A 16,651-nucleotide genomic window follows, 5' to 3' on the forward strand; every position below is an offset into this window, starting at 1 on the left:
CAACTAGACTTGCAGTCAACAAGCACTTTATCTATAAGCGAACCTGTTATGTTGGATCTCCACAAACTTCCTTATGGGCCTGAAGTATGAGGGAGCGGGGTTTGATACTGACGGGATCCCTCGTCCCAGCACTGTCTCCTTATGGAGTTGCCATAGCGAGCTCTCCCATTCATCTCTATGGCAAAGCGTGCGCACAGCCGGCTAAAGAGAGCCACGCTGTGTGTGCTCTGGAGCTTCGCGGGGGCAGGGCGCTAGCGTGGGGAGAACCGATGAGTGTCCAACAAAGCTGGGCGATGGGCAGGGGGTGGCTGTGTGGCTGGCACTGGGCCAGGACAGGGGGCGGGCTGTGCGGCGGGCGCTGGGCTGCGGGGGGGATGCCTGCGGCGGGCGCAGTAATGCGTCACAGGTTTTGCCTGCTGTCTTCAGTGCTGCTTGCACACGGCGTGACGCCTCTGGTTATTCACAATGACTATAAAGTTTCCTTGTAATGAAGCAGCGGTGGTTTCATGTTCCTTCTCGGTAAGTGCGGTCCAGCCGGCAGTACATGAAGGACCGCACCCGCAAGTATTAACCCCCATAAGGATGCCGCGATGAGCCGCTGGCCTGTCGCACTCTGGGGGTCTCCTCTGTATTCCAGTCCCTTCCATGCTGTACAGACCACCGTCTGACATTAACAAGGCAGCATTAGAGAACCTTTGGTTTCTCTTTCACATCAGTCCCATGATGCATCAGTACAGCATTGGCTAGAGCTTTACCATTTCTGCCCGCTGAGGGGACCGTTTAAGTATGATTTCATTCTGGATTTACCAAAATAAGCTAGAGACCATAAATATTATACAGTCCGGAGGATGAGCGGTGATCTCCTCTATTATACCTGTGAGATCATCCCTGTGATAGTGTCTGTGTCCCTCCTTCTAGTCTGTTTCTGTGGTACGATCCATGAAACCACATAACCCCAAGTAGATGCGAGCTGATCAGTCTTGAGCTCACATGACCATCAGGCGGTGCGGCTTCTGTCTGGGCGCTGTGGTGGCGCCTCGCTGCAGCTGGGTGTAAGGCCTGTCGCTCAGCACACTGCCAGGGGGTGGGTACTGCCACACAGCTTATACCTGGGCGATGGCGACTTTTGATCCCCCGCAGCACCCAGAGGATACGGTTCTTAAAGCCAGTGCGCATGTTATACCGCGATGCTAACTGCACACCGCCCTCACACGACCGTAAAAGTGACCTTACAGGATAAGGAACTGCAGAAAAGGTCAGTTACAGGTAGGAGTGACGGCGCCAATACGTACAAACACGTGGGATCTCGTCTCCATGTGCCAAAACCAGCTGAACCAGCTAAGGAGCGCAGACCTGCCCAGGTAATCCGCTGCTGCGCCCTGTTCCTGCATTTAACACCTCAACAACCTGGACGCTCCTGTGCTGGCGTAGCCTGCAGATTGTCGCAGCCGTCCTACTAGTCCACGCGGCAAGCGGAATACACATGCAGTGGCAGCTGCTTACAGCGGTTGTCCGCCGGTGCCGCTCATATCCGTTGAGCCCTCGGTGCCGATCAGGGACAATGGCAGCTAAGCGGACACCATTAGTCAGCGAGGTGCGCGGTGGTCCGCCATCTTTATTGAACAACTCAGAGACTGTAAATCGGGGTGCAGCAGGTCGGGGTGTACGGTGGAAACACTAACTTGAGGCCATTAGGCCTTCACATCTGCGCTGGAGTTTGTGGTCGGAGGTCTCGTCACCGATCCGGATGAAAAGCCGCAGCTTGCAGCGCTTTTTTCTTCTGTTAAAATGGCGGGCAGCAGTGTGGAAGCCGAACGGACCCCATTATAGTCAGTGGGGTCCGTCCGGCGCTGTTCATCATGAGAATGCATGTAAATCAAGTCCCTACATACGGCATGTGGGAAATACTGGTAATTCGTACACGTGACATCCGCACCAGATTGCGGATGAGATTCTTAATTTGTGCTAATTCGCAAGTTTCTTCAAATTGAACTTTTTGCAGATTTTTAAATCTCCAACTTGTCACTTTCTGTGGGGTATTTCACCCCTTTTGATGTGGCGCGGTGAATACACTATAAATCTGTTACACGTGCGGATCTTGATGAGGATTTGCCATAGACGTGCGGCGGAACAATCCCGCTCCTGTGGACTAGGCAATAAACCTTAAGCCGCCTACGATGACTGTGCTGCGGACTGAGGGCCTGCGCGGGACTATGTGGGGGGGGGGGGGGGGGCTGCGCGGGTCGGGCGGGCCCTGTGCGCTTCATCTGTGTCAGTGTACAGTATGACGGAACATTGTCATTCTTGCAGGCCTAATTCGTCATATGATCGCTCACGCACTTTTTTCTCTCTTCCGCAGCGTCCATGCCATTTATTATTATGACACTGGTGAACAAGCCCTTCAAGCGCGGATTCTACTGCGATGATGAGTCCATTAAATATCCGTACCGGGACGACACGATCACGCACGGGCTAATGGCTGGCGTCACCATTTCCTGCACCGTTATTATTGTAAGTATGGTCGGCCTCGTGCTGCCAGTATTCAGCCGGTTTCACATCTGCGCCGGTCGGAGGTTTCAATGCTACGAAATAGCGGGAGAAAACGCGTTGCAGCACTCTCCTTCTGGCTAAAAGCTGAGCAGAAGCCAAGTGGACTATGTTGTGGTCACTGGGTCCGTTCAGCGCCGTTCAAGATAATCGTGCGCCTTTTATGCCCTGTGCACAAAACTCGCACGACTATTCTTTTTATTTTATTCACACACAATGTATCGTTCGCGCACAGCGATGCAAATTTTAAGGAAAAATGTGTGGCGGAAATTGCACATTCATAAGCGTGGAAGCTTCCCCACCCGATCTTGCACCACCTGTGATAGTAGCCTTAACCCCTTAATGACGCGGCCTATTTTGGCCATGAGGACACAACGATTTGGGGGGATTTTAATCTCCACTTTCCAGAAGTCATAAGTATTTTTATTTGTCTGTTGACGCGGCTGTATGAGGGCTTGGGGTTTTTTGGTGATTAACTGTAATTTTTATTTCTACCATTTTGGGGTGTATATGGCTTTTTTTGATCGCTTTCATTGTGCTTTTTTGGGAGGTAAAACAAACAAATGGGGTTTTGCCTCTGTTTTTACATTTTTTACTGCGCAGGATAAATAGTGTGCTCCGTTTATAGTTCAGGTCGTTACGGACACGATACCAGATATATTGGTGTTTTCTTAAATAAAAAAAATATATACAAATGGGGAAAATGAGCAAAAGGTTTTATTGTGTTTTTTTTTTTTGAATGTGTTCTTTTTTACACAATTTTTGTTTTTTTACACTCTATCTCCCTCAGGGGACCTGAACCGTAACCGCTCTGATCGCTATGATAATACATTATAGGACGTCTGCACTGCAATGCCTTATTGCTTGTAATAGTGATTATAAACAATGGCAAGCCTGTTGCCTTGACAACCCGTCAGCCCTCCACAATTGCATTGCGGGGGGCCGATGACCTCATAGAGGCAGTGCCCTTCCTCTCTGAACTCTTTACATGCTGCGATTTATGTAATCGTGGCATGTAGAGGGTTAACAGCGGGGGTCGCTGTCATGTATTCCCCGTTGTTGCAGCTGGAGGCCGGTAATCGGTAACAGTCAGCTCCCGCTGCAGGATGGCACAGCCTCCCTTCTGTACCCATGCCATCCAAAGGGCGTACGTTTACGTCCTGCTGCGTTAAGGGGTTAAAGACCAAATCGCTCTGTAAACGTTAGTAACTGTGACGTTTGTGTCCTCAGATCACTACCGGGGAGTTGTACATGGTCTTCTCGAAGCGCCTCTACTCCCACTCCGAGTGCAACAACTACGTGGCCGTCCTTTACAAGGTGGTCGGAACGTTTCTGTTTGGCGCCTCCGTCAGCCAGTCCCTCACTGATCTTGCGAAGTACATGGTAGGACGTCCGCGCCCCAACTTCCTGGCTGTGTGCGACCCCGACTGGTCGACTGTCAACTGCTCCGGATACGTGACGGAACTTGAATGCCGTGGAAGTTATGCAAACGTAACGGAGTCCAGGTGAGAGCCGCGACCGTTCTCTGTACTTAATTCTATGGCGTGCCAGCCCTTCATCCCGAGGGCCACATCAACCTGGTTGCCTTCAAAGGCCCGTTCATTAGGGCTCGTTCACACGGGTGTCTTTTTGCCCAAGCACAATGAATATGCATAGCTTTGGTCCGTGAAAATGTGTATTTTGTGGTCCAAAATGTCATCCGCGGGTGTGAATGATCCCTACATGTAGCTCCTCCTCACACGGCAGCGGCGCTCTCTGCACTAGGACAGGTTTTCCCGGCGTCATCCTGACGGCAGACATGGAGGTTGCACCTTGACCTTGTAGGGACAGGAAGCAAGAGACTTCAAAAGGCTCCTCCTGCCTCCCATTCACCAGTGCTTCCTGTCCCTACAGGGACATGCAAGAGGTGCTCCCTCCAGGGAGCCACAGGATAACAGCGGGATTGACGGTCCACGGGGCGCTTCCCCTCTCACCTTCTTTCCAGTAAGGAAATCTTGCTGACAGTGGGGCTGACGGTCCAAAGGGCTGCTTCCCCTCTCACCTCCCCTCTGGAGAGTCAGCGCGGTCCGGGGGCACGGCGGGCCACAGGTCTGACCGCCCGGGGTTCACCACCGCAAAGTGCATCGGAGCGGCGGACCAGAGGTCCTTGAGTCCCCTCCTGCTTCCTACACGGGCTTCCGTGCAGCATTTCAGCCGGGGAGAGCGGCGGACCATAGGCTCAGATGCCTCTCTCCTCCAGGCATGCCGGCGCGACCGCACGCAACGTCGTGGGGCGGAGCCAATGACGCGGCGTGACGTGGTGACGTCAGATGCCGTCAGCTGACCCGAAACAGTGGGAGATTTAAAAATGGAGACCCCCGGCAAGCTTCCACTGACAGCACACCTTCATAGAAGGATTACTCTGTCTGCCTGATCCTGTCTACACTTCTGGCAAATATGACTACAAAGGAATCAGAGATGGAAGCCCTGCAAACCGTAAGTGTGACTTGCTGCGGGGATGTTATGCCCAGGGATTTAGCATTGTGTGGGGTTTTTCCCTTATGTGCATGCATGTGTCTTTTGCAGGACAGGGAATCCACCCGGTCTAAACAAGACCTTAGGAAAAAATACAAGAAATGCGCCCTGTGCCTTAAAAAATTAGACGAGGCGTATAAAAAACCGCTATGCCAGGACTGTACCTCCAAGATCCTGACGGATGAACAGGCCGCATGCAGGGATATTAGATCCCTAGTCAGGGAGGAGGTCCGGGCATCGATCTCCAGCCTCCCCCCAGCCCAGCGGGAAAGAAGGGCCACTAAAAGAGCGAGCCACATACCGCTGATGAGCTCAGACTCTGAGCTATCCCTGGGCGACCTGTCAGATGGCGAACTCTTGGACCGTCCCTCTGACACCAAGGATGAGAATAAGAAGTACTATTTCTCATCCGGGGACCTGGATGACCTGATCAGAGCCGTAAGGGATGTGAGCATCTATGAGGAGGTCCCCAAGGTGGACGCACAAGTGGCCAAAAAGACAGCCCTGCCATTTGAGGACTCCTCATCTTAAAGACCCGATGGACAACAGGGTTGATGCCTTGATGAAACGGGCCGGGCAAACAACGGCCTATACGCTGGAGTCCAACATCGCAGCGACTTCTCTGGCGAGGTCGATGTTCCTCTGGTTAGGGGAACTCGACGACCAGATTAAACAGAAGACCCTCAGAGAGGCGTTACTGGAATGCATGCCTTTACTAAAATAAGCAACAGGCTTCCTGGCAGACGCATCCGCCAAGTCCATAAGGCTGGCGGCCAGAAGCGCCGCATTGTCCAACATGGCCAGGCGGGCAGTCTGGCTGAAAACGTGGAAGGCAGATACGGCCTCCAAAGGAAGATTGTGTAACATCCCCTTTCATGGCCAGCACATTTTTGGCGCGGATTTGGAGGAGATCCTAAAAAGAGCTACCGACAAAACCCATAGTTTTCCGGATCAAGCAAGAACGGGATTTCCCTACAAACGTCAGCCATCCTTCAAGCCATACCGGGGCAAAGGAAAGACGGGGCGCTGGTCCTACCCCAAAGGAGGCAGGGGTAAGACAAAAACAACCCCTACCCCTTTAGAAGAGTACCAGGTGGGGGGGCAGACTATTGAACTTTTCCCGAGAATGGCATGAGATTACAGATAACCCGTGGGTCCTGCAGCTCATAGCCCAGGGGTACAGAATAGAATTCTTCACCCGGCCCCCCAATTTCTTCAGAGTCACCTCCACACAATCCCCTGCCATGCAGGACATCTTTAAAAATGAAATCTCTAAGCTGCTGCAAATGGGGGCGGTAGTTCGGGTCCCCACAGTAGAGCAGGGCCAGGGATTCTACTCGCCTCTATTTCTGATAAGAAAGCCAAACCTCAGTTTCCGGATGATTCTTAATCTGAAGGGCCTGAATAAATTTATTACCTACAAAAGGTTTAAAATGGAAACAGTCAGGTCAGCGGTAACCCCGATCGAAAGAGGGGACTTTGAGTACCGTCGATCTAAAAGACGCGTACTACCACGTCCCAGTCCTGCCAGAACACCATAAATACCTAAGGTTCGCCATCCGAATAGGTAGCCGGGTACGCCATTTTCAATTCCAGTGCCTACCCTTTGGCATCTCTACGGCACCCAGAATATTCTCTAAAATAGTGGCAGAGATGGTGGCGCATCTCCATGTAGCAGGTATAAATATCATCCCGTACCTGGACGACTTCCTGGTGATTGCCTCCTCATCCAAGATCCTCAGAGACAATACTAGCAGAGTCATTTCTCTGTTTCAGAGATTGGGGTAGATAGTTAACTTCCCCAAGTCTAGTCTTCTCCCCGAGACACGGAAGAGCTTCCTGGGGGTACAGATAGACTCAGTGTCACAGACCTAGTCTTTGCCTCCACCCAGACAGGAAAGTCTTAGACTGGCAGCACAGGAGGGCGGCCAGAAGAAGCAAATAGCAATTAGGGACGCAATGAAGCTCCTGGGCCTCATGACCTCCTGCATTGGCATTATCCCTTGGGCCCAGGCACACTCTAGAACGCTACAGAGAGCCATCCTGGGTAACTGGGATGGGACATCCATCTCTCTGGATAGGAGAATGCCCATGTCATCATCTGTCTTAAGGTCCCTCCGCTGGTGGCGGTCAACCGACATTCTAGAAGCTGAGTCCCCATGGGTGGCAGAACCCTTCATCTCTGTAGTAACCGATGCGAGCCAGTCTGGCTCGGGAGCGCAAGTGGGGCAGCGCCTGCTCCAGGGCGAGGGGGGGCCGACGCTGCGTGCCCAGACATCGAATTTCAGAGAACTTAGGGCCATCTGGGAAGCGCTTCACAGAACTCAAGATATCCTAAAGAAGAGACACGTAAAAGTCTTCTCTGATAATGTGACCGCCGTTTCACTTATTCGCCACCAGGGGGGCACCAGAAACATTCACCTGCTGAAACTAACAGCCCGGATCTTCAGATGGGCCGAGACCACGGTACAATCCCTGACAGCGGTCCACCTCAAAGGGTCCCAGAACCAGACAGCCAACTTCCTCAGTCGAAGACGCCTGGACCCCGGAGAATGGTCGCTGAATCAAGAGGAGTTTCGTCTTATTACAGAAACCTGGGGCAGTCCACAGGTGGACCTGTTCGCAAGCAGCAAAAACTCAAAATGCCCCGCCTACTTTTCCCTAGATCCGAGGGACAGGGCCGAGGGGTTAGACGCCTTTTCCCAGAGTTGGGATTTCAGTCTGGCATACGCCTTCCCCCCCCCTTCCCCCATACCCCTGATCCCGAGAGTTCTTCAGAAGGTCCAGCAGAGCAACATCACGCTGATCCTAATCGTTCCACACTGGGAAAAAAGGGCATGGTTTCCGGTACTCCTAAAACTCGCCATCACGGAGCCAATCCGCCTTCCATCCAGGAAGGATCTTCTAGCGCAGGGCCCAGTTCTGTGCCCCAACTTAGAGAGACTGAACCTCGCGGTCTGGATATTGAGGAACAGACGCTACTAAGACAAGGTCTGTCCTCCAGAGTCATCGCGACGTTACGCCAGTCCCGAAAACCCGTGACCTCAGCTATTTATAATAAAATCTGGAAAAGATCCTCCTCCTGGAGGGGGCTGGAAGTCTCCAATCTTGACACTTCGGTGGCGGAGATTTTGGATTTCCTCCAGGAGGGTCTAGACAAAAACCGGGAACCCTGAAAGTGCAGGTATCAGCACTCTCGGCCATTCTAGATCAGCCCCTAGCGGATCATAGACTGATCCGCAGATTTATGAAAGCGGCAGAAAGAATGAGGCCAGTTAGCCGTAGTACGGTCCCCCCATGGGACCTAAACTTAGTCCTCCAAAATCTGCGCAAAGATCCCTTTGAGCCTATCGAGCAGATACCAATTAGGTTCCTCACGTTTAAAACTGTGTTCTTGGTAGCTATCACAACAGCAAGGCGCGTGAGCGAGCTCCAGGCCCTATCTTGTAAGACACCTTACCTATTAATCCAGGACGATAAGGTCATACTAAAAACAGCCCCCTTCTTTCTCCCAAAGGTAGCCTCAAAATTCCATAGACAGCAAAAAAAATTATTCTCCCATCCTTCTGTCAAAATCCCCAAAACGATAGGGAAAGAGACTACCATACCCTGGATGTAAGGAGGGCCATTTTATGCTACTTAGAGCAGACATCATCCTTCAGGAAGGCTGACTGTCTTTTTGTCCAATTCCAGGGGCCGGGCAGAGGAAGAGCGGCTTCTAGAAGATCCATTAGCCGCTGGATAAAATCCACCATCCAGCAAGCCTACTCTTCCTGCAACAGAATTATCCCGGAAGGACTCAAGGCCCATTCAACCAGGGCAGTATCCTGCTCCTGGGCAGAGAGGGCTATGGCGACGCCGGACCAAATTTGTAAGGCAGCCACATGGTCCAACCTGCACACGTTCGCAAAACATTACAGGCTGAATACGGACCTCTCCTCTGATCTCTTTCGGGAGAAAGGTCCTACAAGCCGTGGTCCCTCCCTAAAGAGTTAATCTGGTATACTCCATGTCTGCCGTCAGGATGACGCCCGGAAAAGGGAGTGGATTTCTTACCGAAAATTTCTTTTTTCCGAGTCATCCTGACGGCACGTATTTCCCTCCCAAAAGTTCACACGATTATATCTACGTTTATGCGGGCACGAACCAGTAGCCCAGAGGCTCCTATGGTGGACATTTCTGTTTATGCTGTGAATTTGTGCATATTTCCTTTGTTTAATCCGGGTAAGCTACCCTCTTATTGTTTATGTTCAAATAGAACTAACCATGTTAATTTTGTCTCGGAGCAATAAAAATCTTCCCTGGTTAACCACGACATGTCCATGTAAGTAATTTAGAAGACACTGGTGAATGGGAGGCAGGAGGAACCTTTTGAAGTCTCTTGCTTCCTGTCCCAATAAGGTCAAGGTGCAACCTCCATGTCTGCCGTCAGGATGACTCGGAAAAAAGGAATTTTCGGTAAGAAATTCACTCCCTTTCTCCCCTTTCACCTCTTTAGCCCCGAACTTCCTACCTTGGGTGGCTAGAGTGCCGGGTAGGGGGTCGGAGCTGTCTGCCACCTGTGCGCTGGAGTGCAGAATCCAAGATGGCACCTGCTCCCTGTGCCGAACCGCCTCCTCACCAGGAAAAGTGGAGAGCCAGTCATTCTGTGATGGCTAAATCCATAAAGGAGTTTAAGAGGGACTAGACATCTTTCTAGAGCGCTATATTACAGGTTATAGACATTAGTTGACCAGCGGGATTGTTGATCCGGGTCTTACATTCAGGTAAGAACGATCAACGGTTGATCCAGGGATTATTCTAACTGCCATTTTGGAGTTGGAAAGGAATTTTTCCCAAAATGGGCTAATTGGCTCCTGCCTCTTGGTTTTTTTTTGCCTTCCTCTGGATCAACAAGCGAGGTGGAAACAGGCTGAACTGGATGGACATTGTCTCCCTTCAGCCTGGCATACTATGTTACTTTGTATCGAGGGCCACATAAATGAGGTGGCGGGCCGGACTGAGTTTGACACGTGGTTTTATGTGATCTAGGCCGCCTGCACACGGACCGTTTTGCGTTGCAGAATCCCTAGCGGTTGTCCATCTCTGGATTCCACAGCTTTTCTTCTGCATACGAGCGAAAACCAATTGTGGTCTCCACTTGTGGAGGAAAAATCGCAGCCTTCTCCATTTTTGCATGGTTTCCGCGCAGATGGCTTCCATTAAAATCGATGGAAGCTGACTGATCCACGGCCCTTCTGCATTTGACATTGTGGAAAGCTCGCGGCTTCCGTGTCATTACTGGGCGAAGACGTGAGAAAAGCAAGAGTTTTTGTGCCTGTCCAACGGTGAGCCGCCTGCAGTACGGAATGAAGAAAAGAAAGCAGGTACACGCGGGCGCCGCTGCTGCCAGACCCGGTTCTGCATGTGAGATGCGACCCGTCAGTGTGCTGGCGGCCTGAGTTTGTAATATTGTGACTTCTGGTATTTTGGCGTGAAGACTGGATACAAGTGTGAATGATTTAACCACCTTAATGTCTTCCGTCTTTCAGGCTCTCCTTCTACTCGGGACACTCCTCATTTGGAATGTACTGCATGCTCTTCCTCTCGGTTAGTATTGGCTCTCTTACAACACTTCACCTTGTCCATCTCCCTTTATTTCCTGTTGATGCATTATGATTTCTGCTCTGGGTGCAGTTTATCTTTAAACTGACGTTACGCACCAGTGTTTTTGCAAATTGCCTCCACATGGCAAGACTGCAGATTTCCAGGCGGGTTGTAAGGGGTTAATAGTGGCAGTAAATAAACTGTAGTAGAGCAGGAGGTTAGGTCTTCTGTAGAGCACCACGTGCCTCTCCTCCGCTGCGGCTCCAGACTGGGAATCGTGTCAAGTGACTCAACGCTTGTGGAATTAGATTAATAACTGAACGCAGAAAAAGCATCCAGCACTTCTAATATATAAACGGTGTGGAAAGTTCCAGATTCCTCTTATTTTGTGGTAACCTTCCGATTGCAGAATACGGCTCGAGAGATGGATCATAATGGGTCCAATGTTATACCTGAAGACAAAGGGTGAAAAACAGAGCCTTAACCCCTTGAGTGGCGGGTTTCCTACCACCCTGTCGTGCCCACCAGGGCAGGTTTTTTAAAATGGTGTAATCATTGAATTTCAACTAATTTTGCAGTTGCGTCTCAAGAGCCATAACTTTTTCATTTTTCCATTGACATGGCCGTATGAGGGCTTGTTTTTTGCGGGACAAGTTGTGATTTTTTTAAACAGGGGGGAGGAAAAAAAGAAATGGGGAAAAAAGAAAAAAAGGGGCCATGTCATTAAGGGGTTAAATAATGCATTAACTTCCTTCTCTGGGTCATTACGACGCATGGATACCACATGTGTGATTTGTATTTTTGATTTTTTACAAAGTAAAGGGAGACAAGTGTTTTTATTATTTTTTTATAATTTTTTAACTTTTTTTTTTTTATTTTCATTTTTTGTCCCTTTAGGGGACTTCCACAGGGACCCATCAGGACCCCCTGATCACATTCCGGGGTCCGATGGTGACAGCCCTTTACATGCTGCAGTGACAGCCCTTTACATGCTGCAGTCACATAGACTGCAGCATGTAAAGGGTTAACACAGCAGAGATCGGAGGTTTTCTCTGTTCTCTGCTGTAAGAGCTGGTACCTAGCTGTCCTCTCACAGCCAAGCACCAAGCTCTCCCTGCCACAGAGACCATCGGCTTGCTTCTGACAAGCCGATGGTCTCTATTCCAACCTGTAAACAAAACAGGAGATTGCTGGCACATCGGCAATATCTTCTGTTGGTTTTTCAAAGTCCTGCACTGCTCTATGTGGGTCTGTGCAGGCAGAGCACACTGTCACAGCTTGTGGCATTGTGCTCTGCAGCTCCCATAGTGATACCTAGCCCGGAAATCTTCCGGGCTATGTTGCTATGAGCAGTGGAGCTCGGCCCGGAAAATTTCCGGGCGTGCCACTGAAGGGGTTAAAGGGGTTTTGTTTAACTCCGGACTTTTTTTTTTCCTAATCATCATCTTGGAGACCCTTTTTTTTTTTTTAGTTTTTTGATCGGATCTACATTTAAAAATCCAGAAATTCTTTAATTTTCAGACCGACCGCTATAGGCGGAAGCCTCCGGAGCATGCGTACTCACTGGGGCACATAGACTACTGATGATGCACCCTGGAGTGGAAGGAGGAGGAAATAATCAGAAACCACAAACAGTTTAGAAATGTTTTCCAATCCTGCTTCAATCAGTAAAATGTACATTAAACGTTGCGTTTAGATTGTGGCTTATTTTCCTTAAATCTTATATATTGAGTTTTTCTCCAAGTATTTGACTCTCATTATGTCGTCCTCCTTTGCAGTTATATGTCCAGGCCAGGTTATGTGGTCAATGGGCTCGCCTGCTTCGACCCACAATCCAGTTCTTCCTCTTGTCATTTGCGCTATACGTTGGATATACAAGAGTCTCGGATTATAAGCACCACTGGAGTGACGTCCTGGTGGGATTCCTGCAAGGGGCCATGGTGGCCGCACTCACTGTAAGTAGTAAATAGAGATAGGCGAGTAGTGCCTTATGCGAGTACCTGCCCGCTCGTCTCTAAAGATTCGGCGGGGGGCGGGAAGCAGCGGGGAGGAGCGGAGGGGAGATCTCTCACTCGCTCACTCACGCAACTCACCGCTCACCCGCGCAGGCAGCTGAATCTTTAGAGACGAGCGGGCAGGTACTCGCATAAGGCGCTACTCTCTCGAGTAGTTTGCCTGAGCGAGTATGCTCGCTCATCTCTAGTAGTAAAGTCTGCTTCGCTATGACTTCTTGTTGATCCACATCCTTGTACCATCTTACGCCGTCCTCTACGGTTACATCCCCTTTACTCATGCAGGTTTCCTTTCTTTCAGGTTTGCTATGTCTCAGATTTTTTCAAAGTCCGACCCCCTCAGCCATGTAGTAAAGACCCTCTAGAGACTAAACCAAGTCTCCAACTCTGTGAGTCTGACCAAAATCACTTCGGATACCTGGCAGGATCATGATGCTTCTTTGCGCCCCACTCGGCTCCGCCAACCACGTTGTTGAGGTCTTTAAAACTGGATGCTTTTACCCCAGTGAGCTGGCCGCTCCATGGGGGGGCTTGTGGACTGATCATGCGAGTTTCCACAGTTTGAAACGCGTTTGGACTTTCAAAAAAAAAAAATATATTTTGTGATAATCTTGTTTTTCAGCACAAACGCCAAATAATTTTTTTTAGAGAAATAGAAGTATAGAGGGATATCTAAGAAAATGGGTATCGCTATATATGAAATGTGTGACAGTGTGTGTTCTACCCATTTATTATACATTTATGTGCGGATGTTGGGAGAGCGTGCCGTATGACTGGGTTTTTGAATTGCGTGTGCCTAGTCCTGGTGGTTTGTGTTGCAGCTGTCTGCTAGCCTGTGGTTGGCATTGGCTGGGTACCCTTAGTGGGTTGAGCGGGCCCGTTCTGTATTCTAGTCACTACTTCAGCAGTAGGAGGACGTATGCAGAGAGTGCTACCAGATATTAGTGTTGTATGTCTGTGATTTCTCTTTAAACCACTGCTTTACACCTCAGAGGGAAAACCGGAACCCTTGGGGAGAAGTTAAAGGATAAGAACGGCTGTTAACATTCTTGTATATAAGATATGACCTTGTTGGTTTTCACTGTGTATGTATCTTAACTGAGTCTGTGGGCTGTAAATAAAGCAATCACCCCATCCTGATTTGGCAGTGTATGGGTTAAAGATTTCCATGTTCTTGCCTGTTGATTTTTTTTTTTTTTTTTTTAATTTCCCATTTATCAGCTTTGGTATTTCAATCAGTTGCGCACTTTCTTATCTTCACATTTTCCGTGCGCTCCACCCAAAAGCCCCGCTTGCTTCCCTCTTCCTCGTCTTCTGACTGCGTCTTGAAGTGAAAAGAGGAACTTTCTCACCATTTCGGTTTTAGAATTGGTAGTAGAGTTCTATCGAAGCTGAATTTAGTTTACACGCAACGAAAACTTCCTCTGCAAATTCTGCAGTGTTTCTGCATGGAAAACAGACTCAATCCACAGCAATCATTCGGAAAAGCAAATTCCAACGATAGTAGTTCAGTGTAAACATGGCCGCCGACTGAGTGAGGAGTCACTCCTCGTTTTGCTTCAGCTTACCAAAAAAAGTTGCTGGTTGATCAAAAGTCATCCGATGTAAAGGCCTCATGCCCACGGCCGAGTCGGATTCCGCCTGCAAAATATTGCAGCAGAATCAGACCCGGCGCCCCCAGAGACCCTGTACTCACCTTTCCGCACACATGCGCTGGGCTGTGACGCGGTTTCTTGCGATACTTCCGCACTGCTCACTCCGGAGGTATTGCAGGACGGATGGCTTCCGTTGACTAATGCAATCCGTCTGTGCGACTTTGTTTTTGTTTACCATAGCATCTATGGACAGACATTGCTGCGGAATTCACGGCGGGTGTCTGACCGCGATTTCCGCAGAGATAATCCGTCCGTGGGCATTCGGCCAAGGTCTCAGATGTTTGTGTTTTTGAAAGACTAGCAAATGGATTTGTATGGAGATCCCTCTATGTAGGATTCCCAACTAATGAGCAGTCAGTGCTCCGTGTAACGGCCAGCGACGGACTGGCGTTCGTACACTTTGACTTTTCTGAGCGACTATCTGAAGAATAATTGCTTCGTGTAAAGGGGCCTTCAGTGTGATAAGAAACTTGTCTGTCAAGTCTGCCTTCAGAAGACCTACTTCATATGCAGTGCGGCATGACGCTGTGTGCGCCCCGTCGGTCGGCAGGGCGCTGTGTGCGCCAACCATGGATTCCTAAAGAACAGTTGAAGGTCCACATCCAACTCAAACCAGTTTGTTTTTTCACTAGGACAGAACGTTAAACCTTTAGTTAATCTAGACAATTCTAGAGTGGACACAAGTCTGGATATATTTACCACCATGTTGTCCTTCTGTGTGCTGGTAGTAATAGCATCTTTGTTGAACATCTTGTCATGTTGTTGCCATCTTTTTTCGTGTCCTTCCGAGTTTCCTGTCTCCTCTCCGCTGCTTCTGGCTGGGGCATCCTTCCTCTTTGTCCTGATGGACGATGTTTGTCCTAAAGAGGAACCACTCATATCTTCCATTCTGGTAGAATCATCGGTTGATTGGATACGGTTGGAGAGAATCCAAAACGTGCCCTTTGCCTAGTTTGTCTCCGAGCCCGCTGTCTACCTGGTGCAGCATCCTGTATGTCACTAGATCTCACTTTAGACTTCTGCCAGTTAAACACCCGGCCATTGGTGGTGTCCTCTACATTCTGAAACCATTTGGAGAATATTTTAAAAAATCTGACTCCCCTTCATGGCGCGCCAGGATTGGTACTTGCTTTTTCTAGTATATGTCCTAATCTTGTTACATTATTTCCAATATGCTCTTCTCAATGGCCTTTGGGTGATCGATCTCAATTTGTAAGAATTTGATATTGAGCAGTATTATGTCAAATGAGCATTTCTTGACAATGCTCTCAAACTTGGCATAGAAGGCGCTTTTGCTCGGCATCAAGATAGGACGTATGTGTGGGCGCAGTCCTCTAGGGATTCATTTTGCTTTGAAGTAGTCACTAAGTTGTCATATGCAGATGGAGGGAGATAGAGCAAATGTAATGTCTCCCATCGTTTTAAGAGCATCTGCAATGTTGGCAAACAAAGAAACATGCCACCACTGGAGGTCATGGAGTACCTGAAGCACCTTCTCCCGGATTATTATCCATTATCAGTCCACTTCTCTAGCGCACGCTAGCAATGGTTCAAAATTACTATTCAAGATAGGTAAAAAGTTTACCAGCAGCACACAGGTAAATCCACACTGGATGGAACTGAGAATATACAACAGCTACCAAGGAACCCGAACCCCAGTTACCAAGTCAAATCCAGAAAAAGTAGATGGCAGCAGAGCTCGGTGCAAATTAGTGCGTCCGTTTTCTTCCGTGACCAGAATCCACCACAGCTATGTTGTGACCCTTCTGGGTACACAGTGGAACAAGTGTTTTATAACTAGCAGAAACCATTACAGATAAACCAACCATACGAGAAGCAAACACTGTGATCACTTAACTATTAACACCATGGATGGCGCTTGGAGAGATCAGTTCTGACACGCGTGTAATGCATAAACTGGGGTCTTGGGGCATCAGAGCACAGGCGTGGGATTTACTACTACCCATGCCGTGATATTACAACCCGCATGCTGTGTACTTAATGTTACAACGCCATACGTCACAGTCATGTGATTGCAAGCCATATCATCCCTGGAATGCGCAGGCGCCCTGTATATACAGTGCTCCACTCTAAAGGTATTAACCCTTCATATGTTATAACGTAAAATGTGCTCCCAGATGCTAATGGATCTTCACAACTTCACTGATCCTTTACAGCATAACCGGTATATAGTCCTATATTTCAGACACCATTATAAAAACAAAATTCCAAAGGCCAATTAAATGTATTCATATCGAAAGATAATGTAGATAAAAATATCCAAAATGCAAATGACCGGATAAAGCCCACGCATTTGTACCATAAACCAATATAGGG

The 16,651-nt window shown here is 49.1% G+C and overlaps 1 protein-coding gene across 1 annotated transcript in view; it reads left to right on the forward strand.

Annotated features, from left to right (window-relative positions):
• Nucleotides 1-13,822, forward strand: part of PLPP2 (phospholipid phosphatase 2) — a 32,606-nt gene extending 18,784 nt beyond the window's left edge. The window contains exons 2-6 of the mRNA XM_066604666.1: nucleotides 2,360-2,511; nucleotides 3,778-4,052; nucleotides 10,593-10,650; nucleotides 12,426-12,602; nucleotides 12,961-13,822. Of these exons, the coding sequence (XP_066460763.1) occupies nucleotides 2,360-2,511; nucleotides 3,778-4,052; nucleotides 10,593-10,650; nucleotides 12,426-12,602; nucleotides 12,961-13,092 (794 nt within the window). The 3' untranslated portion in view covers nucleotides 13,093-13,822. The remainder of the gene's footprint in view (nucleotides 1-2,359; nucleotides 2,512-3,777; nucleotides 4,053-10,592; nucleotides 10,651-12,425; nucleotides 12,603-12,960) is intronic.
• The last annotated feature ends 2,829 nt before the right edge of the window (nucleotides 13,823-16,651 follow it).

The sequence above is a fragment of the Eleutherodactylus coqui genome, chromosome 5 (assembly GCF_035609145.1).
Source record: "Eleutherodactylus coqui strain aEleCoq1 chromosome 5, aEleCoq1.hap1, whole genome shotgun sequence".
Classification (NCBI taxonomy): Eukaryota; Metazoa; Chordata; class Amphibia; order Anura; family Eleutherodactylidae; genus Eleutherodactylus; species Eleutherodactylus coqui.